This window comes from Schistocerca piceifrons, chromosome 7, assembly GCF_021461385.2.
Source record: "Schistocerca piceifrons isolate TAMUIC-IGC-003096 chromosome 7, iqSchPice1.1, whole genome shotgun sequence".
Classification (NCBI taxonomy): domain Eukaryota; kingdom Metazoa; phylum Arthropoda; class Insecta; order Orthoptera; family Acrididae; genus Schistocerca; species Schistocerca piceifrons.
In genome coordinates, this window is record NC_060144.1 from 389,757,498 (window position 1) to 389,782,707 (window position 25,210).

A 25,210-nucleotide genomic window follows, 5' to 3' on the forward strand; every position below is an offset into this window, starting at 1 on the left:
CTATGTCATCAAAAAGGAAGCCTACTGAAAAATCCTATAACAGCGTCTGCAGCTCGTGGTCGTGCGGTAGCGTTCTCGCTTCCCGCGCCCGGATTCACGGGTTCGATTCCCGGCGGAGTCAGGGATTTTCTCTGCCTCGTGATGACTGGGTGTTGTGTGATGTCCTTAGGTTAGTTAGGCTTAAGTAGTTCTAAGTTCTAGGGGACTGATGACCATAGATGTTAAGTCCCATAGTGCTCAGAGCCCAATTCTATAACAGCGCTCTTGGTTCAGTATAGAAATGCGAATAAATTTTGTAGCTTCTGGAAGATGTTTATGAGAAATGTAAAATCACTCCTGGGAGAATTTACAGCGTTGATGGGAATGTCATTACTGCGGCACAATTTCAAGCGAGAGAAGTGTTTTGCCTTAAGGGTAAAAAGCTGGGCCGGCCGCGGTGGCCGTGCGGTTCTAGGCGCTCCAGTCCGGAGCCGCGCTGCTGCTACGGTCGCAGGTTCGAATCCTGCCTCGGGGATGGGTGTGTGTGATGTCCTTAGGTTAGTTAGGTTTAAGTAGTTCTACGTTCTAGGGGACTGATGACCACAACAGTTGAGTCCCATAGTGCTCAGAGCCATTTGAACCATTTTTTTTAAAAAGCTGGTAGGTGCCTTGACACCAGCGAATGGGAGACATTATAACAAGTGTTACTCGTAAGAGTGCTAGTGGCCCATTCGGGCCTCCTTTAGTAATCTAGGGAACCATTGAAAACAGGATTCCAGCACGAATAATCTTTTGGAGTGCAAACTTCAGTGTGAAGCCAAATCAGCTCCCCCAATCAATGATTCCGACACTTCAACGACTTTGCCAATCCAACAAAGGATGGACCGCAGATTGTTTAACCTAAATCAGTCAACATCTTCGGTAGGTCTGGCTGTTTCTCTCCTATCAGCTAAGCTCGAGGATCCTCATGATTTAACATTTTCTAAGACGAGCCCAATTTATTTCACTCCCGTTCCAAAATACAGAAAGAGGATCTCGAATAGTGGACAAAAAGCCTGCAGTTCTATAGTCATCGCATCAGTGCCTTTTAAAACCGAATTAGTTTTAGCTCAAGAAGGTTAAGAAGCCACGGAAACTAAAGAGCAAGCAGGGGATCATGTTCAAGGATGCAGATGTAATCACGGCTGGAGCCGAGGTTCAGCAGCAGAGCATTCAGGAAACGGAAAAAAGTCTAATTTTGAGAAAAATCCCGAAAGTTTAGTTCTGAAGATGAAAACTGCGTTTCTTCTGGAACGTCTGCACGTGCACTCCTCCCGTGAGTTTCCCAGTCCAGACAATATGACACTTTACGCATGATTTTGTGGCAGAAAGTTTTTGGAGCATAGTTAGCACCTGTTTATGGTTGGGAGCGATCCGTTGGTTTAATGAAAGGAAATTCCTTTCGAAAACAAGTTCGCTAAATATTATATCTTTCACAATAGCTGGTTTCTACAGAAGCTTTCTGTCATCACCTGATCTTCGGAAATTTAACGAACATACATATGTCATAGGACTGTTTCCACTATATAACTGACATGTATGCACTTTAAATTTCTGAAGATGGGATGATGATAGCAAGCTTCCTTCGATATCAGGATCGTGTAATAAACAGTATTTAGCGATCTTGGTTTCAGAAGGAATTTCTTTTCGTTAATTCTTGGAGTATTATAATGCGGGGCTTAAGTCATGGGCTCGTTGAGGGCCAACGTGTATTATACCGAGACATAAAACGACACACATTTTTGCCGCAAAATGATATAATTGGTGACGTAAGGGAGGGGGCATCCGGCCACCAGTCGTCGGTAAAATTGCCAAAACCCATATAACAATGCCGAACTTGTTGAGAAATAGGAACAGACAAGGAAGAGGAAGAAGAAGAAGAAGAAAAAAAGGAAGAAGAAGAAAACAGAAAGAAAAATAAACCCATATGCAGAAATACATAGAAAAGAAAGAAACTAAAAGACTGTCCTGATGGAACAGGAGTATATCATAACTGAAGTAGAATGAGATTTTCACTCTGCAGCGGAGTGTGCGCTGACATGAAAATTCCCGGCAGATTAAAACTGTGTGCCGGACCGAGACTCGAACTCTGGACCTTTGCCTTTCGCGGGCAAGTACTCTACCAACTTTTTTTTTTTTATATCTCATTTTGTTCGCTTTCGTTCGTTGCTTCTGCTCGGGGCAGACATCGTAAGACATCCGTTTTAAGCTCATTGTTGATCGATTAACTCAGTTTTTTTATTACAGAGGGCTGCTAACCCTCTGACCGAACACGCTGAGCTACCGTGCTGGCTATTTAACAAGAGAGCTTCTGTAATGTTTGGAAGGTAGGAGACGAGGTACTGGCATAAGTAAAGCTGTGTGGACAGGGTGTGAGTCGTGCTTGGGTAGCTCAGTTGATGGAGCACTTGCCCGCGAAAGGGAAAGGTCCCGAGTTCGAGTCTCGGTCCGGCACACAGTTTTAATCGGCCAGGAAATTTCATTAGTGAAGTATGTTGCAACTGAGAATAGTCTATGTTAAAGATACTACCTGATCAGCCAGGACATTATGACCACCGACCTATTATCTACATAAACCCGTCCAGGCGATAGCAGCGTCATTTGGCGGGGAATGATCGCTAGTCAGACACGCACGTTGCATGTAGTATCAGCAAGCGTGCTGTCCGTGTGTAGAATGGGGAAGGTTCAAATGTGTGTGAAATCTTATGGGACTTAACAGCTAAGGTCATCAGTCCCTAAACTTACACACTACTTAACCTAAATTATCCTAAGGACAAACACACACACCCATGCCCGAGGGAGAACTCGAACCTCCGCCGGGACCAGCCGCACAGTTCATGACTGTAGCGCCTTAGACCGCTCGGCTAATCCCGCACGGCCAATAGGGAAGGCGCGCGATCTATCTGACCCCGACCGACGATTGAATGTGATGATCCGGAAGCTTGGCACGAGCATTTCGGAAACTGCATGACTTGTCGGGTGTTCGAGGAGTGATATGGTGAGTATCTTAAATACATGGAAAAACCAAGGTAAAACCACGTCCAGACATCGTGAAGTTTGGTGGCCACCCTTCGTTACAAATGTCGGACATAGTAGGCTGGACAGTCGGCGAACTATGGTGGAGCTAAAATCAGACTTTAATGCTGGACGGAGTAAAAGTGTGAACACGCAGTGGACCGAACACTCTAACAATGGCCCTCTGCAGCCGACAACTCGAGCAGATGCCAATGTTAACACCACAACATCGTCAACTACGACTGAAATGGCGAAGTGATCATCGCCACTGGATGTTGGCGCAGTGACAGAGCGTTACAGGGTCTGATGAATCTTGATACGTTCTTCATCGTCCCAAAGCGAGGGCACGTATCCGTACTGCGGGATGGAGAAAAGCTCTCAGCATCTCCGTTATGGCCTGGTTAACATTCTCGTGGGCATCCAAGTGTCCAGTGGAGCTCGTGCAAGGCTCCATGACAGCCTAGGAGTATCGTACACTGGTTGCAGACTGCTTACACCCTTTCATGTCGATCACGTTTCCCGACGGTAGTGGGATTTTCCAACAAGATACTGCGCCATGTCAAAAGGCCGGGAGTCTGGTATAGTGGTTCGAGGAACACACTGGCTAGTTCCAATTGATCTGCTGGCTTCCTAATTCGCCACACCTCAACCCGCTCAAACAAGTTGGAATGTGATGGAACATGGTGCTAGAGCCCATTGCACGCTCCCCGGAATTTAAGGGAATTAGGTGATTTGTGTGTGCAGATGTGGTGCCAACTCCCTCCAGCGACCTACCTCAGTGCTTCCATGCCTATGCGATGCTGCTGTTATCCATGCCAAAGCGGGACATACCAGCTATTGGGTAAGTGGTCATAATGTTCTGGCTGATCAATTTAATACTTGGTAATGATTGTCTTTTAAGTTCTTCACCATCACTCATCCTCAGAAGGATGGATAGAGCCGTCAACCACCGGAATCGCTGTTCTCCTAAGATATAAGAGTCAAGCAGGGGATAGTCAGCTCATTATCCGACAGTGACAGCTGTAGGCAGAGGGAGCATGGTGTTCATACTATCGATTCCTAACGCTATGGTGGGCACTTCCGCAGTGGCTCCGAAAAAAAAAAAAATATGGTGCACCTTGCCGTTGGTGGGGAGGCTTGCGTGCCTCAGCGATACAGATGGCCGTACCGTAGGTGCATCCACAATGTAGGGGTATCTGTTGAGAGGCCAGACAAACATGTGGTTCCTGAAGAGGGGCAGCAGCCTTTTCAGTAGTTGCAGGGGCAACAGTCTGGATGATTGACTGATCTGGCCTTGTAACATTAACCAAAACAGCCTTGCTGTGCTGGTACTGCGAACGGCTGAAAGCAAGGGGAAACTACAGCCGTAATTTTTCCCGAGGACATGCAGCTTTACTGTATGATTAAATGATGATGGAGTCCTCTTGGGTAAAATATTCCGGAGGTAAAATAGTCCCCCATTCGGATCTCCGGGCGGGGACTACTCAAGAGGACGTCGTTATCAGGAGAAAGAAAACTGGCGTTCTACGGATCGGAGCGTGGAATGTCAGATCCCTTAATCGGACAGGTAGGTTAGAAAATTTAAAAAGGGAAATGGATAGGTTAAAGTTAGATATAGTGGGAATTAGTGAAGTTCGGTGGCAGGAGGAACAAGACTTTTGGTCAGGTGATTACAGGGTTATAAATACAAAATCAAATAGGGGTAATGCAGGAGTAGGTTTAATAATGAATAAAAAAATAGGAGTGCGGGTTAGCTACTACAAACAGCATAGTGAACGCATTATTGTGGCCAAGATAGACACAAAGCCCATGCCTACTACAGTAGTACAAGTTTATATGCCAACTAGCTCTGCAGATGATGAAGAAATAGATGAAATGTATGACGAGATAAAAGAAATTATTCAGGTAGTGAAGGGAGACGAAATTTTAATAGTCATGGGTGACTGGAATTCGTCAGTAGGAAAAGGGGGGGAAGGAAACATAGTAGGTGAATATGGATTGGGGGGGCAGAAATGAAAGAGGAAGCCGTTTGGCAGAATTTTGCACAGAGCATTACTTAATCATAGCTAACACTTGGTTCAAGAATCATAAAAGAAAGTTGTATACCTGGAAGAATCCTGGAGATACTAAAAGGTATCAGATAGATTATACAATGGTAAGACAGAGATTTAGGAACCAGGTTTCAAATTGTAAGACATTTCCAGGGGCAGATGTTGATTCTGACCACAATCTATTGGTTATGAACTGCAGATTGAAACTGAAGAAGCTGCAAAAAGGTGGTAATTTAAGGAGATGGGACCTGGATAAACTGAAAGAACCAGAGGTTGTAGAGAGTTTCAGGGAGAGCATAAGGGAACAATTGACAGGAATGGGGGGAAGAAATACAGTAGAAGAAGGATGGGTAGCTCTAAGTGATGAAGTAGTGAAGGCAGCAGAGGATCAAGTAGGTAAAAAGACGAGGGCTAGTAGAAATCCTTGGGTAACAGAAGGAATATTGAATTTAATTGATGAAAGGAGAAAATATAAAATGCAGTGAATGAAGCAGGCAAAAAGGAATACAAACGTCTCAAAAATGAGATCGACAGGAAGTGCAAAATGGCTAAGCAGGGATGGCTAGAGGACAAATTTAAGGATGTAGAGGCTTGTCTCACTAGGGGTAAGATAGATACTGCCAACAGGAAAATTAAAGAGACCTTTGGAGAAAAGAGAACCACTTGTATGAATATCAAGAGCTCAGATGGCAACCCAGTTCTAAGCAAAGAAGGGAAGGCAGAAAGGTGGAAGGAGTATATAGAGGGTTTATACAAGGGCGATGTACTTGAGGACAATATTATGGAAATGGAAGAGGATGTAGATGAAGACGAAATGGGAAATAAGATACTGCGTGAAGAGTTTGACAGAGCACTGAAAGACCTGAGTCGAAACAAGGCCCCAGGAGTAGACAACATTCCATTAGAACTACTGATGGCCTTGGGAGATCCAGTCATGACAAAACTCTACCATCTGGTGAGCAAGATGTTTGAGACAGGTGAAATACCCTCAGACTTCAAGAAGAATATAATAATTCAAATCCCAAAGAAAGCAGGTGTTGACAGATGTGAAAATTACCGAACTATCAGTTTAATAAGTCACAGCTGCAAAATACTAACGCGAATTCTTTACAGACGAATGGAAAAACTGGTAGAAGCGGACCTCGGGGAAGATCAGTTTGGATTCCGTAGAAATATTGGAACACGTGAGGCAATACTAACCTTACGACTTATCTTACAAGAAAGATTAAGAAAAGGCAAACCTACGTTTCTAGCATTTGTAGACTTAGAGAAATCTTTTGACAATGTTGACTGGAATACTCTCTTTCAAATTCTGAAGGTGGCAGGGGTAAAATACAGGGAGCGAAAGGCTATTTACAATTTGTACAGAAACCAGATGGCAGAGTCGAGGGGCATGAAAGGGAAGCAGTGGTTGGGAAGGGAGTGAGACAGGGTTGTAGCCTCTCCCCGATGTTATTCAATCTGTATATTGAGCAAGCAGTAAAGGAAACAAAAGAAAAGTTCGTAATAGGTATTAAAATCCATGGAGAAGAAATAAAAACTTTGAGGTTCGCCGATGACGTTGTAATTCTATCAGAGACAGCAAAGGACTTGGAAGAGCAGTTGAACGGAATGGACAGTGTCTTGAAAGGAGGATATAAGATGAACATCAACAAAAGCAAAACGAGGATAATGGAATGTAGTCAAATTAAATCGGGTGATTCTGAGGGAATTAGATTAGGAAATGAGGCACTTAAAGTAGTAAAGGAGTTTTGCTATTTAGGGAGTAAAATAACTGATGATGGTCGAAGTAGAGAGGATATAAAATGTAGACTGGCAATGGCAAGGAAATCGTTTCTGAAGGAGAGAAATTTGTTAACATCGAGTATAGATTTAAGCGTCAGGAAGTCGTCTGTCAGGAAGTCGTTTCTGAAAGTATTTGTATGGAGTGTAGCCATGAATGGAAGTGAAACATGGACGATAACTAGTTTGGACAAGAAGAGAATAGAAGCTTTCGAAATGTGGTGCTACAGAAGAATGCTGAAGGTGGGTAGATCACATTACTAATGAGGAGGTATTGAGTAGGGTTGGGGAGAAGAGAAGTTTGTGGCACAACTTGACTAGAAGAAGGGATCGGTTGGTAGGACACGTTTTAAGGCATCAAGGGATCACAAATTTAGCATTGGAGGGCAGAGTGGAGGGTAAAAATCGTAGAGGGAGACCAAGAGATGAATACACTAAGCAGATTCAGAAGGATGTAGGTTGCAGTAGGTACTGGGAGATGAAGAAGCTTGCACAGGATAGAGTAGCATGGAGAGCTGCATCAAACCAGTCTCAGGACTGAAGACCACAACATGGTGAGGTACTACGCTTGTAAAATTCACCACAGAAATAAACTGTGTGAGGAATGGATGATGGTTGTTTACCGACAGTAGCATAACCAACAGTAAAGAGCCGTCAACCACACTAACTTAAACTGAAATGCCAAAGAAACTGTTATAGGCAGGCGTATTCAAATACAAAGATGTGTAAACACGCAGGACATGGCGCTGAGGTCGGCAACTCCTATACAAGACAAGTGTCTGGTGCAGTTGTTAGATTGTTTACTGCTGCTGCATCGGCAGGTTATCAAGAATTAAGGGAGTTTGAACATGGTGTTATAGTCGGCGCACGAGCGATGGGACACAGCATCTTCGAGGTAGCAATGAAGTGGGGATTTTTCCGTACGACCATTTCACGAGTGTACTGTGAATATCAGGAATCTGATAAAACATCAAATATCCGACATCGCTGCTGCCGGAAGACGATTGTGCATGAACGCGACCAATGACGACTGAAGAGAATCGTTCAATTGGTGACAGAAGTGCAACCCTTCCGTAAATTGCTGAAGATTTCAAAGCTGGGCCATCAAGAAGTGTCAGCGTCCGAACCATTCAACGAAACATCATCGATATGGGCTTTCGGAACCGACAGCCCACTCGTGTACCCTTGATGACTGCATAACACAAGGCTTTACGCCTGGCCTGGACTGTTGATGACTGGAAACCTATTGTCTGGTCCGACAAGTCTCGTTTCAAATTGTATTGAGAGGATGGACGTGTACGGGTATGGAGGCAACCTCATGAATCCGTCGACCTTCCATGTCAGCAGGGGACTGTTCAAGCTGGTGGGGGCTCTGTAATGTTGTTTCTTTGGCTCTTCAGTGTATGACAAAGTATGTTATGTAAGCCATTTTTTTGCAAGCTAATGTATTTCGTTGAAGTAATTGTTTGTTAAAAAAAAACTACAAAACGTTAACAGGGATTTTTATTTATTGCATTATCGCGGCGGATACTTGGCGTAAGCAAATGGATATTCTGGGAGTGATACGTAGTTTTTCGGGCCGCTAGATCGCATTTTGTCCGAACGGACAGTCGTTCCCCGCTATATTGCTTGATAAGTTCTCAAAGAAAAGAGAATTCAGTTACCTATCAGTCAAAGGTACGGCAATTAATCGCCCAAAATTTGATAATAGTGAGAACAAGTCATAAATAAGAGTTTTAACGTGTCTGAGAATCATTAATCTCTGTTCAGAGGTCAATGCAAGTCGCGATTCAACAATTCTGCCTGTGTCTGATAGGAACAGGTAATCAGCTGCACAGACATTACGAAAATATTTAATTGCAATTTAATTGGACTAGAGATCGAATGATTTGTGCCACTATTCGATGTAAAAACATTTTAGACGAACCTGAAACAAAAGTACTTCGGTAACATAGTGTTGTTATGATGCCTAAGTAGCAAGTCTAATTAATTTTGAACGTCGAATGCAAAATCAGTGTAACACAAAACTACACTTACGCTAGTACACGGGTTGTAGCACTTTAAGATGTAACAATAGCATGGACGAGATTCCATGGTCGATGCAAAAGTGAGAAATCAATAATGAAACTAAACATTGTTAAAGATCTGGAATAGTAAATGAAATGTTACGAAAACTAACTGTCGCAAAATCTCTCGCGGCCCTGTGGATGTTGGTATCGTGCAAGGAAGCGGGTGATGGGCTGACCAGTTAGCCACTGTGCTCTACAGCTGGCACGGCTGAGACTCGACAAGAGTCGCGGGATCGATGCCCCGGAGAACGCCTGCGACCGAGATTGCCGGCGGCGAGCATCGGCCCAATTACATTCATTCGGCACGGGTCACGCGAAACCAGCGCGTCGTGGCGCCACGCGAACCGCAGTGTAGGAATCAGACCGCCTAATTAAGCGGAGTCCGTAAGGAGCCGCGGGCCCGCAGCTGATGGCTGCAGGTGCGTTTCTGTAAGGCGACACAGTGCGTACGTAGCACAGGTGGGAAACTGCTTTTGCACTGCTGTCACTATTACGCAGCAGTGCCATCTGTTCGAAGCAGGAGTGTACAACCACTGTTTGTCTTGTATACGCCCACATGCTTCGGGATGATCGTTCTCGGTCGTATGTTCTCCGCTATATGACACACTTGCGCACAAAAGTGTTCTTCAGGGACTAGAGTATTGCCAGCAGTGCACCAGGAGAGTGTGATAGGACCGCTCTCGTTCTCTATAAATTGGCCGACAGCGTGAGCGGAAATCATCGTGTGCTTGCTGATGACGCTGTAGTAACCTACTGGCCATTAAAATTGCTACACCGAGAAGAAATGCAGATGATAAACGGGTATTCATTGGACAAATATATTATACTAGAACTGCCATGCGATTACTTCTCGCAATTTGGGTGCATAGATCCTGAGAAATCGGTACCCAGAACAACTACCTCTGGCCCAATAACGGCATTGATACGTCTGGGCATTGAGTCAAACAGAGCTTGGATGGCGTGTACAGGTGCAGCTGCCCATGCAGCTTCAACACGATGCCACAGTTCATCAAGAGTAGTGACTGGTGTATTGTGACGAGCCAGTTGCTCGGCCACCATTGACCCGACCTTTTCAATTGGTGAGAGATCTGGAGAACATGCTGGATGGGGCGGCAGTCGAACATTTTCTGTATCCAGAAAGGCCCGTACAGGACCTGCAACATGCGGTCGTGCATTATCCTGCTCAAATGTAGGGTTTCGCAGGGATCGAATGAAGGGTAGAGCCACGGTCGTAACGCATCTGAAATATAACGTCCACTGTTCAAATTGCCGTCAACGCGAACAAGAGGTGACCGAGACGTGTAACCAATGGCACCCCATACCATCACGAAGGGTGATACGCCAGTATGGCGATGACGAATACACGCTTCCAATGTGCGTTCACCGCGATGTCGCCAAATATGGATGTGCCCATCACGATGCTGTAAACAGAACCTGGATTCTTCCGAAAAAATGACGTTTTGCCATTCGTGCATCCAGATTCGTCGTTGAGTACACCATCGCAGGCGCTCCTGTCTGTGATGCAGCGTCAAGGCTAACCGCAGCCACAGTCTTCGAGCTGATAGTCCATGCTGCTGCAAACGTCGTCGAACTGTTCGTGCAGATGGTTGTTGTCTTGCACACGTCCCCATCTGTTGACTCAAGGATCGAGACGTGGCTGCACGATCCGTTACAGTCATGCGGATAAGATGCCTGTCATCTCGACTGCAAGTGATACAAGGCCGTTGGGATCCAGAAAGGCGTTCCGTATTACCCTGCTAAACCCACCGATTCTATACTCTGCTAACAGTCATTGGATCTCGACCAACGCGAGCAACAATGTCGTGATACGATAAACCGCAATCGCGATAGGCTACAATTCGACCTTTATCAAAGTCGGAAACGTGATGGTACGCATTTCTCCTCCTTACACGAGGCATCACAACAACGTTTCACGAGGCAACGCCGGTCAACTGCTGTTTGTGTATGAGAAATCGGTTGGAAACTTTCCTCATGTCAGCACGTTGGAGGTATCGCCACCGGCGCCAACCTTGTGTGAATGCTCTGAATGCTCTGAAAAGCTAATCATTTGCATATCACAGCATCTTCTTCCTGTCGGTTAAATTTCGCGTCTGTAGCCCGTCATCTTCGTGGTGTTGCAATTTTAATGGCCAGCAATGTATATGGGGAAAGTGTCGTCGTTGAGTGACTGAAGGACACAGGATGATTTAGACAGTATTTCTATTTGTATTGTGAATGGGTGCTTGCTGCAAATATAGAAAAATCTTAATTTAGATGAGTAGGAAAAACACTACTATAGTATTTGAATACAGTACTGATGATGTATTGCTTGACATAGTCACGATGTTTAAATATGTAGGTGTAATATTGCAAAATGATATGAAAGGAACGAGCATGCAAGTTCAGTAGTTGGCGAAACGAATGGTAAACCGGTTTATTGAGAGAATCTTAGGAACATGTAGCTCATCTACAAGGTAGATCACATGCAAAATACTACTGCGACAAATTCTTGAGTACAGATCGAGTGTTTGGGATCCACACAAGGTCGGGTCGTATTAACCGAGGACTTTAAAGCACCGCAGAAGCGTGCCAACTTTGACTGTCAGGTTCGATCAACAAGCGCGTATTTTGGAAATTTAGAGAGGGGATTTGCAGGTGATCGCAGAAGAATCTAATCCCACTAACGTCCTACTTCTCGCGAAATGACCGTGAAGATAAGATATGAGAAATTAGGGCTTCTACGGATGCATAAAGACAGTAGTTCTTCCCTCGCTGTGTTTGCTAGTGAAATAGTAATGGGAATGACCAGTAATGGTACCAAGTACTTCCCCGCATACAGCGCATGGTGGCTTGCAGAATATACCGGGTGATCAAAAAGTCAGTATAAATTTGAAAACTGAATAAATCACGGAATAATGTAGATAGAGAGGTACAAATTGACACACATGCTTGGAATGACATGGGGTTTTATTAGAACCAAAAAAATACAAAGGTTCACAAAATGTCCGACAGATGGCGCTTCATCTGATCAGAAAAGCAATAATTAGCACAACAAAGTAAGACAAAGCAAAGATGATGTTCTTTACAGGAAATGCTCAATATGTCCACCATCATTCCTCAGCAATAGCTGTAGTCGAGGAATAACGTTGTGAACAGCACTGTAAAGCATGTCCGGAGTTATGGTGAGGCATCCCTAGAGATCCCTAGAGATGTCGGTCGATCACTATAAACTTGCGACTTCAGGTAACCCCAAAGCCAATAATCGCACAGACTGAGGTCTGGGGACCTGGAAGGCCAAGCATGACGAAAGTGGCGGCTGAGCACACGATCATCACCAAACGACGCGTGCAAGAGTCTTTCACGCGTCTAGCATTTTTTTTTTGTTCTAATAAAACCCCATTTCATTCCAAGCATATGTGTCAATTTTTACCTCTCTATCTACATTATTCCGTGGTTTATTAAGTTTTCAGATTTATACTGACTTTTTGATCACCCGGTATTCAGGGTGACCCAAAAGTCCGTTAACGTTTGAAAAAGCACCAATTCATGGAAAATCTAAGCAGAGAGGTAAAATTGGACACGCACGCCTGAAATGACATGGGGATTTATTCAAACCAAAAACGAGTGCAAGAACTGGCCAACAGATAGCTCTGGACAGCAACACTCCGTGGGTCTATCAGCACCCACAGCCAATGTCATTCCATTGTACAATATTTGTTCGCCGATGGTGATACTGTGTTCCAAGGCGACAGGGGCGCCGTTCACACAGCTCGCATCGTCCAGGACAGATTTTGTGGGCGCGAAGATAAATTGTCACACGTCCCCTGCCATCGCAGTCACTAGATCGCAATATTAGTGAGCCTTATGGGCTAGTTTGGACAGAACGGTGCGTGATCGCTATCCACTTCCACCGTCGTTAACTTAATTTTCAGCTGTTTTGCAGGAAGAATGGTATACGACTTCCTTGAAAACCATAGAGAACTTATATTTATCCATTCCGAGACGACTGGGAGCTGTTTTGAATGACAATGGTTTTCCTGCAGCGTATTACAGATGATAATGTCTAGTGTTTGGTGTTTCCTTATATTTGTCCAGCGATTGGACGTGTGTTACCTCTGCTTTATGAGAGACAAGTTTCTCGCGCCATTGGATAAAGCTATCCTTGTTGAAAGTCGATTGATGTGGCTTACGCACGACGAGGTACTACCAAATTTTCTAAGACTCGTACGATAGTGCCTAACACAAACGCTAATCGAATGCTGGATTTATTAAGAACCTGCAGTAGCATGCTCTCTCCATGCACGTAAGCTGAATCCATCAGATCTCTAGGTTTGGACACAGCACAGGCACCCATTTACAATGGTGATCAGATAGGAGGGCAGCCTGATATTTTCGCACGATATCGGCATTCTTTGAGTGTAAGAATGAGCCGTAACCACTTTGAGCACTTTCTGTAGTGTCAACGGATCTACATCTATATCTACATCTACGTGATTACTCTGCTATTCACAATAAGGTGCCTGGCAGAGGGTTCAATGAACCACCTTCAAGCTGTCACTGTACCGTTCCACTCTCGAACGTCGTGCGGGAAAGACGAGCACTTGAAGTTTTCTGCGTGAGCCCTAATTTATCTTACTTTATCGTGATGATCATTTCTCCTTATGTAGGTGAGTGCCAACAAATTGTTTTCGCAATCGGAGGAGAAAAATGGTGATTGAAATTTCATGAGAAGATCCCGTCGCAACGAAAAACGACTTTTGTTTTAATGATAGCCACTCCAATTCACGTATCACGTTTGGGGCACTATCTCCCCTACTCCGCAATAATACAAAACGAGCTGCCCTTCATTGTACTTTTCCGATGACATCCGTCAGTCTCATCTGATGCGGATCCCACACCGTACAGCAATACTAGAGAACAGGGCGGACAACCGTGGTGTAAGGAGTCTCTTTAGTAGAACTGTTGCACTTTATAAGTGTTCTGCCAATGAATCGAAATCTTTGGTTGGCTCTACTCACAAAATTATACACTCCTGGAAATGGAAAAAAGAACACATTGACACCGGTGTGTCAGACCCACCATACTTGCTCCGGACACTGCGAGAGGGCTGTACAAGCAATGATCACACGCACGGCACAGCGGACACACCAAGAACCGCGGTGTTGGCCGTCGAATGGCGCTAGCTGCGCAGTATTTGTGCACCGCCGCCGTCAGTGTCAGCCAGTTTGCCGTGGCATACGGAACTCCATCGCAGTCTTTAACACTGGTAGCATGCCGCGACAGCGTGGACGTGAACCGTATGTGCAGTTGACGGACTTTGAGCGAGGGCGTATAGTGAGCATGCGGGAGGCCGGGTGGACGTACCGCCGAATTGCTCAACACGTGGGGCGTGAGGTCTCCACAGTACATCGATGTTGTCGCCAGTGGTCGGCGGAAGGTGCACGTGCCCGTCGACCTGGGACCGGACCGCAGCGACGCACGGATGCACGCCAAGACCGTAGGATCCTACGCAGTGCCGTAGGGGACCGCACCGCCACTTCCCAGCAAATTAGGGACACTGTTGCTCCTGGGGTATCGGCGAGGACCATTCGTAACCGTCTCCATGAAGCTGGGCTACGGTCCCGCACACCGTTAGGCCGTCTTCCGCTCACGCCCCAACATCGTGCAGCCCGCCTCCAGGGATGTCGCGACAGGCGTGAATGGAGGGGTGAATGGAGACGTGTCGTCTTCAGCGATGAGAGTCGCTTCTGCCTTGGTGCCAATGATGGTCGTATGCGTGTTTGGCGCCGTGCAGGTGAGCGCCACAATCAGGACTGCATACGACCGAGGCACACAAGGCCAACACCCGGCATCATGGTGTGGGGAGCGATCTCCTACACTGGCCGTACACCACTGGTGATCGTCGAGGGGACACTGAATAGTGCACGGTACATCCAAACCGTCATCGAACCCATCGTTCTACCATTCCTAGACCGGCAACGGAACTTGCTGTTCCAACAGGACAATGCACGTCCGCATGTATCCCGTGCCACCCAACGTGCTCTAGAAGATGTAAGTCAACTACCCTGGCCAGCAAGATCTCCGGATCTGTCCCCCATTGAGCATGTTTGGGACTGGATGAAGCGTCGTCTCACGCGGTCTGCACGTCCAGCACGAACGCTGGTCCAACTGAAGCGCCAGGTGGAAATGGCATGGCAAGCCGTTCCACAGGACTACATCCAGCATCTCTACGATCGTCTCCATGGGAGAATAGCAGCCTGCATTGCTGCGAAAGGTGGATATACACTGTACTAGTGCCGACATTGTGCATGCTTTGTGCCTGTGTCTATGTGCCTGTGGTTCTGTCAGTGTGATCATGTGATGTATCTGACCCCAGGAATGTGTCAATAAAGTTTCCCCTTCCTGGGACAATGAATTCACGGTGTTCTTATTTCAATTTCCAGGAGTGTATATGTGATCGTTTCAATTTAGGGTATTTGTAATTGCAGCGGCTAACTATTTAGTTGAATGTACAGCCTTCATATTTGTGTGACTTATCGCGTAATCGAAATTTAGCGGATTTCTTTTGGTATTCATGTGAATGACTTCACACTTTTGTTTATTCAGGGTCAACTGCCACTTTTCGCACCATTCAGATATCTTACCTAAATCATTTTGCAATTCGTTTTGGTCATCTGATGACTTAACAAGACGGTAAATGACAGCACCATCTGCAAACAATCTAAGACTGCCACTGAGATTGTCTCCCATGTGGTTAATATAGATCAATAACAATAGAGGTCCTATAACACTTTCTTGGGGATCGCCGGATATTATTTCTGTTTTACTTGATGACTTTCCGTCCATTACTACGAACTGTGACTTTCTGACAGGAAATCACGAATCCAGTCTCACAACTGAGGCGATATTCCATAGGCACGTAATTTGGTTAGAAGACACTTGTTAGGAACGGTGTCGAAAGCCTTCTGGAAATCTAAAAATATGGCATCAATTTGACATCCCCTGTCGATAGCCCTCATTACTTCATGAGTATAATAGGCCAGTTGTATTGTAGAGTGTAAAGTGGACGAGACTCTTTATACTAAGGATTATTAAAAGTATCAAGAACTGAAGAGTACTCGCTGTCTGCCTTTTTATTAAGCAAGTGATGTCGTTATCTAATTTTGAAACAGAAAATTTTGATACCCTTTTTCTCTCTCGAGAAGAGCGCAAGCTTCTACTTTTACAACTGTGTTCTTTTTCTCCTCAACACCCCCAATCATACTGGCTTTCATGTTTTCTCGGCGTGATCGATTAATTCTGTGCTTATGGATCGATATTTTGACGACCGACCCAATTGTCTTCTTGAGTTCGACGAGGTGTCGTTATACATATTCGTTTCGTGGACTCAAAACGGACTGTAGAGATTATTGCATTATATATCTACGCATATTATAAAGTCCTCCTTCGCGTTTTTCTGTATGAATATGAAGGCAAATCTCAGGGATTTCTATAGGGATTTTCATATGGTTATCAACTTATCACTAACAGATAGATGAGTCACAACGAAAGTGGTGTATACAGGGAGTTTCAAAAATACCAAAACAAGAAAAAAAAACGTCTGTTAACATGGGCTCTAAAATGCATACCTTAAGAGCTACGAACACTTTTTGTCTTCGTTACACTGAAACTCCTCTCTTCTGTTGAACAAGGGCTCATACATCTAAAAATATAGTTTTTAGAGCACATGTTTATTGGACTTTTTTCTTTTTTTAATTAAGGGATCTGTCCCCAAAGTTTGTAAAAGTATTTTTATAACACCCTTTATAATTTATTGGTTCAAATGGCTCTGAGCACTATGGGACTTAACTTCTCAGGTCATCAGTCCCATAGAACTTAGAACTACTTAAACCTAACTAAACTAAGGACATCACACACATCCATGCCCGAGGCAGGATTCGAACCTGCGACCGTAGCGGTCTATAATTTACTATCGCTACGCCAGAAAAGTTGTCTGGTCATCCGAAGCAGGCCTATGTCGCTAGTTATCATGTACTTCAGACTCTGGTTGCAGTCCTGGCAGCGAGTACGCACTATTACGCAGCTCGCAGCAAGAAGAAGATGGTAGAAGAAGCACATCATTAATTCAGAATCGGTTTTGCACAACTGTAGAATAAGCAGCAGGCCAGGAAAGCTCAGGCGGCTGCGATTGCACTCACTGCTGTACTTGTGGCCGAAGACGTAGAACTTGTGCTCGAAGTACTTCTCGCTAGAGCGGAACTTGTGGGGGGCGGCGACTGCGGCGGCGGTGGCTGCGGCGGCGGCGGCGCCGGCGGCGGCCACGCGGTGCCTCGGGTAGGTGGCGCGGTGCTGCGGCGTCCGCGCCGGCGGCGGCCCGGGGGCGGTGCTGGGGGCGGCGCCGGGGGCTGCCGGGGGCGGCGCCGGCTGGACCCAGTCGTCGGCGCGGCAGCCCGGGCACAGCTCGCTCGTCACGTCGGCCACCCCGGGGCTGCTGGAAGGACGCCACACCCTGACGACCAGGTGACTGCGGCACGCACAGTGTTCGCAAACCTCCGTGCTTTGCTCATCATGAGTTCACCTCTAATGTAGACAAGCACATTACTGGTTGTCGACCCTAGTGTACCTCCACCTGGTATTGTACCACAACTGCAAATATGCCGTACATACTGTTGCGTAGAAAAACTATATATTCTCTTTATTTTCAAATTAATGGCAAACAGGTGTATATGAAGATGTTTTCTTTTTGTTTACTACGATTGATTTAGAAAAAAATGGTTCAAATGGCTCTAAGCACTATGGGACCTAACATCTGAGGTCATCAGTCCCCTAGACTTAGAACTACTTAAACCTAACTAACATAAGGACATCACACACATCCACGCCCGAGGCAGGATCCGATCCTGCGACCGTCGCTGCGGATCCGGGATGAAGCGCCTAGAACCGCTCCTCCACAGCGGCCGGCCGATTTAGAAGCTCTGATGTCTTCATAATCAGGCATATGTCGTTACAATCAAATTTCTCCCCACTCACGGGGAATATGTTTATCTCCTTGTAGAATTAGTAAACAGACAATCAGTAGCAAATTGGAAGATTTATTAGAACCCTTTACCATGTTTTCAATGTTTATAATAACGCCTTCTTCAGGAGGAAACAAAGACAATCCAAGCAAGTTAATAGTACCTCGTTACGATTGCAAAAACAAAACTTATTCAGACTCACTGGATTACATGTTGAGGCAGAGGTACGTTAAAATATAGCCGAAAGGCATCGGTCAAATAAAGGTGACGTTTTATATTTGAATGAAGCCTGTGCCACAACATGTTATCCAGTAAGTCTGAATGAGTTTTGTTTAAGAAGACGTTTTTGTAAACGCAACTGATTGGCTGTTTACTATTTCTACAAGAAGGTTTCATTCTACGGTTGCTGCTCCAGCCATATACAAATTTTTAATATTTATTTATCTGCTTAATCGCTATTGTCACGGCATGTGCTGATAATGAAGACATCAAAGCTTCGAAATCACTCGTAATAAATGAACAGAATCAAATACAGCTGTTGGAATCAATTTCAGAATAAAGAGAGTAAACAGTTATTCTTCGCAACAATAGTATACCAGTATCTCTTCAGTAAAGCAGAATATGAATACCCTACATATTATGATTGAAGAGGATAATCCCAAAACTAATGCCTCCCATTTATTTTTATGGAAAGTACAACAGACTCACGAAGCACAATAACACAGATAAACAGAGCGAGAGTTAAGCTATATACTATCGTTTTTCCACGTAGTCACCGTCATTCGTTACGAAATTTTCCCAACGACGAACAGGAACCTGCGTGCCGCGTCCGTTGAAACCTGAACAAGGCCAGCCACTGTGTTACTGGTTGCCGTATTTTCTAATGGAAGCATGCAGCCTTATAAATGTTCGTATAACAATAATTTATTTTGCCAGGATAGTCTAATTACTACTAATATTCACATTTCAGCATAATATTGTCGTCTTCGGATGGCATAATTAATCCACTGTTTACGCTTCTTTAATGAATTCTAGCTATATAACAAACATCATGAAATAGTGTGAAATATGTCAGTAAATATGTGTGATAGCCAGAGTTTATATATCATCTTGAAACTGTGGATTAATCATCACATTTGAAGATGGTTATATTAGGCTGAAACCGGTAATTTGAATAGTTATAGTAATTAGGCTACGTTGACGCAAAAAATTCTTATACTGCACTACAGCTTTGACAAAACCGTCTGTGTCCTGCAAATGTAGGTCACCTAGTCAGTCTTCATAGGCCCAAAGATGTGGAAGTCTGATGGCGTTAAATCAGGTCTGTATGGTGGCTGTGGTAGGATAGTCATGCTAAATTTGGCAGTGCGTCCTGTGGGCGGAAAACTATTGCGACCGTGGCGTTGGCATGTTACAAGTGAAAGTTTCTCTTCTTCTCTGGCCTTAGCCTGAAAATTGGGGTTTTCCACTGTGCCATGTTCTGAACTATCAGCTGATATAGACTCTAAGAAATCCAGAAGAACCACATCCCACCTATCCCATGGGTCTGTACACTTAACTTTACCTGCAGATAGCTGTCTCCTGGAAGTTGTTCTTTGTTGGAGAATTAGCATGTCGCCACTCCGTGGACTGGCTTTTGGATTCCGGATCGTAGTGGTGACAGGACGTGTAATCTCTGGTCATGGTACTGTTCAGAAAACAGATTAATGTCGATGTGAGCGCAAAACGTGGCAATTAATATAAATGAGAAGAGATAAAAATAATTTTTGTATTCCTTCACTACTAAATTATTATAAATAACTGCCACCTATTCTTCTCGACGGTATCCTAATATCCTAACAGAAAAGGTAATGGACTTGCCTGAAACTTAGGATGAGCACCTCAACTGGCCAGAATACACCACTTGAAAGAAGACTTCCCCTTGTCTTTATGCCCTCCAGAACTTACGCGACGTGTGAGGCACGTCTGAAAAGTTCGGTGAATTGTCTCAGAAAAGAAAGGAAACAAGCGTTACAAATAAAATACTCGTATTTTTACTGGCCTTCGGGGTGCACTCAGCCTCGTAATGCCAATTGAGGAGCTACTCGACCGAGCAGTCTCCGGTCAAAGAAAACCATCTAACGACAGGGAGGACGGTTTGCTGACCACACGCCCCTCCTATCCGCATCCTCATCTGAGGATGACACGGCGGTCGGATGGTCCCGGTGGGCCACTTGTGGTCTGAAGACTGAGTGCTTTTTTTTACTGGCCTTAAAAGTAATCACCATTAGCTACAACAAACTGCTGTAATCGGTTGTAAAGATATTGGAAAGTGTCAGCAAACGCTTCTTGTGGAATCGCTCGAAGCACCGTGGTCACACTTTATTTGATATGCGCAACGTCTGCCTGTTCAACTTTGTCGCTCAATGCAATGTGACTGTTCTTCATAATCCAGCTTATTCCTTACATTTGGAGCCGGCAGACTTTATTTTGTTTGCCCGCTGTAAAGTTGCTCTGTAAGGCGTACGCTTCGCAGACGTCGGGCGATTCCACAGGAAGCGTGTGCTGACTGTTTCCAACAGTGTTACAGCCGATGTCTATTGTAGGTAATGATAATCACTTTGAAGGCCAGTAAAGGTATTTTCTCTGTAATTCTTGTTCTCTTTATCTTGGCAATACGTCCACCATGTGTGCGGCAGCCGAGTCATTAAGTACCACATGAAGCGTTGCGTAATGCGCCGATCTATAACGGGGCAGTTCTTTTCGGCAAGAAGCCATGTCTTTACACAATTGTTGCGTAACGATGGCCCGCTGGCTGTTGTGACGGGCTTCAAATATTTTCGTTGACTAAAAGTGGCTTTGGGCACCTTTAAAATATCTCGATGCTGGCAGAAGCCCTTATTATCTTTGCCGGTAAGCATCTGCTCGATACAGAGTCTTCCACATCCTTGCAGGTTCAAACCCACACAGACGGCGGAGGTCACTAAGCTATTACTTTGCGCTGAAATGAATGTTTGAAGCAAGACATGTGAAGCGTATTTCTGTAAGCTGCGTAAGTTTCGTGAAAAAAATCTGCCTGCCACATTGACATCGGTGTTGAAGGAAAAAAAAAAAACCAACCAACAGTCGTCTGTGAATGTGTTCAGAGTAGAGGTTGCCACCGTTTGCAGTTCATGGCTGACTGTCAGATAAAGAAGACTCGCTCTTTACAGATACTTGCACACATGCATTTTAACTGTGATGGAGCAGGATTTAGTGACCGGAAAGCGGAAGGAATGTCCAGAGAAAAATTTAGTAACATGCGCAGTACCAATTGGAAGAAATTTATCGCCGTGGATAGAAAACAGCTGAAAACAGAGTCGGTCAGACCATAGAGCTACCCAAGATTCTACACAAAGAACTGTTCGGACGTTAGAATTTGAAGAGGTGCTACTGGATCCCGTCGCAGAATATTCGTCAAAAAGTACGGTAAATGTGACCATGAAATCCATAATCCGACGAATACAGTGAGTAGTGATGGAGAAGCAACTATGTTAGCGTCGTAAACAACGTATACAAGCAATGGCGACAAATCTAAAATTCTGTTCCGTCGATGCATTCTGTCGTGCAATGCACACATTAAAACTGGTGATCGTCGCTACGAACAGCTGCTTTGAGCCTAAGTTGCTGTTATATCAGTAAAAAGCACTACTCAGAACCACCTCTGAAGACGTCTACCTCTGAAGATGTCCAACGCAGCACTGGACGAAACAGAAAGGGTTTATGGACCACGACCATATAACTCAGAAGGCTCACCAGCAGCTAAATATTTATTTCCGGCTATTTTTCTCTGATTGCAAGGTGCTCAGTTCGAGAAGTTTTCACCATAAAGATTCGGGGCATCCTGTCTATAATAAAGGGTCAAAAAAGTTTAGTACTCCTTGCATACCTGCGAACATGTGTGGTCTTCAAAGAATTATTTTTTGAAACAAAAACATTTTCTACGTTTTGTTTAAAAGCGTACATCGTTGCACATCTGTGAAATGAAAACGCGCTGCTGCGTAACATTCTACACCGCCTGCTTTGTGGCATGCTTCGATTCTCCTTTGCATGCTGTTTACAGTGTGGTCCACGCGTTGCTGGTCTCTTCGACACAGAGCCTCCAGAGATCAGTATCTGAGGAGGGTTGCTACGAAAATGCAAGGCAATTTTGAAGTGGTTCTAAGATAGCTCTGTTGGGTTCATGTCAGTATGTCAGTAGATACCTCATGTCATTCCACTCAGTTAATTTCTGCTACTTGGAGGAAGATGTCAATGAAGCGTTCACGGTCTGCTGTCAAATGAAATGAAATGATCGTATGGCACTACTGGGTGGAAGACCCCGTACGGGGTAGTTCCGCCGCCTAGTGCAAGTTTATCTATTTGACGCTATTTCGGCTCTTTGCGCGTCGATGATGATGGGATGAAATGAAGAGGACAACACAAACATCCAGTCCCTGGGCGGAGAAAATCCGCGAGTCGGATAGGAATCGAACTCGGGGCCCCAGGATCCAGAGACAGTAACGCTAACCACTAGACCACGAACTGTGGGTGGTGTGCTGGTGCATTATCTTCCTGAAAGACGAACTCTTCGCGCCGAGATATTGATTTTAGGACTGGATAACAGACTGGAGCATCTTGTTCCGATCTCAAGGTGTCCTCGATAGCGACAAGAGGTGTCATCCGTACATGAAGCTGTCACAAAACGTTACTCAACCATCTCGCCGCTAAAACCGTGGGACCGCTTGCTTCAGACGTGCAACGGCGTCTGGCCGCCTTCATGCTCTTCTACGACGATCATCAGGTGTCAGAAAAATCCTGCACTGGTCAATGAAGAGAACCCGACGACACTGACCTAAGTCCTATTTCTGGTGTTATCTTGCCCACCTTATTTGGGAGGGAGGGTGGTTGTTGTATTTTTGTACTGTTGTCGCAATGGGCACCAGGCCTAATTGACTGGGAGGAAAAGGTTGCAGCCTGTCTGAGTTGAGATAGTACCTCATTTTTCTCAAAAACGGTGGTGCGCAGTCATGTTAGGTCCTCCTCGGGGTACCTCATGGCCACATCAGTAGATAGCGTTGATCAGCTGGTGTTTCTGACCATACGGCTACTACGAAGAAGATATTCAATGTTTTGAGTCCCACGATAACTGAATGTTCGAATCACATCTATATGGTGAATTCGACTTCTCGTGCTGGCAACACTTTTTTGCTGTACAGCGGTAATGCGTGCATAGTTCAAGCTTGACCCTTCGAGGTATGTTGAAAACTGGTGCGAAAGTATTGTACACAGCCCACATTGTCCCGCTGGCCCCTGGAGACCAACATCCCTTACTGAACTTTACTATGAACTCAGGATTACTTTCACATGTATTACACAGGTGGCAGTTCGTACAGGATTATTGTGGTCAAAGAATATTAAGAAAGAGGTTTGTGATCAAGGAAAAACGCCAATCATGAGGGTGGTGCAAACCTTCTCTTTTCTTTACTGGTAATGGAACCCAACTGAGATCATATATTCTGTTATTATAATAATTGGTGAGAAAACAAAGATTGTTACGGAAAAGTCGACAGGAAAAAGGTTAGCAGAAATTCGAGCGTCTATAAAATGATCGATTGCGTGACGCATGCAACTTCCACCGTTATACCATAGCGAAATACCTTGCCGAGAACCTAAATTCTGGTCCTACGTAAAATCGCTAAGCGGGTCGAACACTTCTCTTCTTTAACTCTTCGACCAGTCTGGCGTACCAACGGAAGACAACAGAATGAAAGCTGAAGTTTGAAAGTTTGAAATTACGCGTTTAAAAAAAATCATTCACACAGGATGATTGCACATAAAGGCCAACATTTTTACCGTCGCACAGGCTTCCCTATAGACATAGAAAATGGCGTCCATGGTGTTGACAACCAACTAAAAGAGTTCAAAATAAATAAGTCGCCAAGGCAGGATGGAATCACAATTCGGTTTTTAAAAAAATGGTTTAAATGGCTCTGAGCACCTGGGACTTATCATCTGAGGTCATCAGTCCCCTAGAACTTAGAGTTACTTAAACCTAACCAACCTAAGGACATCACACACATCCATGCCCGATGCAGGATTCAAACCTGCGACCGTAGCAGTCGTGCGGTTCCGCACAGAAGCGCCTAGAACCGCTCGGCCACAACGGCCGGCTTCAGTTTTAATGAGAATAGTCTTCGGCATTGGCCCTTACTTACCTTGCAGTTATAGCAAATGTACTCAGCGCTTAGCCCTAAGCGACTTGAGAAAAAAGAGCGGAGGATTATTGTGCTACGAAGGGAAAAAGAACAGAACGAAAATTTACAGATCAGTATCCTTAACGTCGGTTGCTCTAGAGTTCTTGAGCATATTCTAAGTTCGATAATAATACGCTTACTTGAGACAGGAAAGTTTCTGCCTAAAAAATGAGCATGGATTTAGAAGATATCGCCCGTGAGAAATTCAGCTTGTACTTTTCTCGGATGATATATTACGAAACATGGGTGAAGGGCAACAGGCAGATTCTAAATTCCTAGATTTCCGGAAAAAAAGTTTGACACGGTACGCCACGGCAGACTGATAACAAAAGTCCGAGCGCAGGCAGTAAGTTTGCAGGTATGAGAGTGGATCAAAGACTTCGTAAGCAGTACAACTCAGTGTGTTTGTCCTCGACGGCGAGTGTTCATCAGAGACAAGGGTATCGTCCGGAGTGTCTCAAGGAAGTGTGATAGGGCTGCTCTTGATCTCTATGTGCATAAACGACCTGACGGAGAGTATGAGCAACAGTCTGCGATTGTCTGCTGATGACACCGTAGCGTACGGAGAGAAGATGACGTTTGAGAGATTGTCAGAGCACACAGGACGACTTAGAATTTTGTGATGAATGGCAGCTTACTCTAAATGTACAAAAATGTAAATGGATGCAGATGAGAAGGAAGAAACAATCCTCTGATGTTCTAATACAGTAATAGTAGTGTATTGCCTGACACAGTCGCGTCGATGAAATATCTAGGTGTAACGTTGCGACGCGATATGAACTGGAACGAGCAAGTAAGGTCGGTGGTAGGAAAGGCGAATGGTAGACTTCGATTTATTGCGAGAATTCTAGTAAAGTGTATCAAATGTAACTCATCTAAAAGGGAGACGGCATATAGTACACTCGTGTAGCTCATTCTTCAGTGCTACGACTGTTAAGGAAGACATAAATGAATTCGGATGAATGCTGCTAGATTTCTTCCCGCTACGTTCAGTCAATACACTA

At 44.8% G+C, this 25,210-nt stretch overlaps 1 protein-coding gene across 1 annotated transcript in view; it reads right to left on the bottom strand.

The window, feature by feature from the left end:
• LOC124805726 (arrestin domain-containing protein 17-like) overlaps nt 1-25,210 on the bottom strand; it is a 381,347-nt gene that overhangs the window by 134,028 nt on the left and 222,109 nt on the right. The window contains exons 4-5 of the mRNA XM_047266296.1: nt 17,514-17,581; nt 17,134-17,226 (exon numbers count right to left, since the gene is read on the bottom strand). Coding sequence (XP_047122252.1) covers nt 17,134-17,226; nt 17,514-17,581 — 161 coding nt within the window. The remainder of the gene's footprint in view (nt 1-17,133; nt 17,227-17,513; nt 17,582-25,210) is intronic.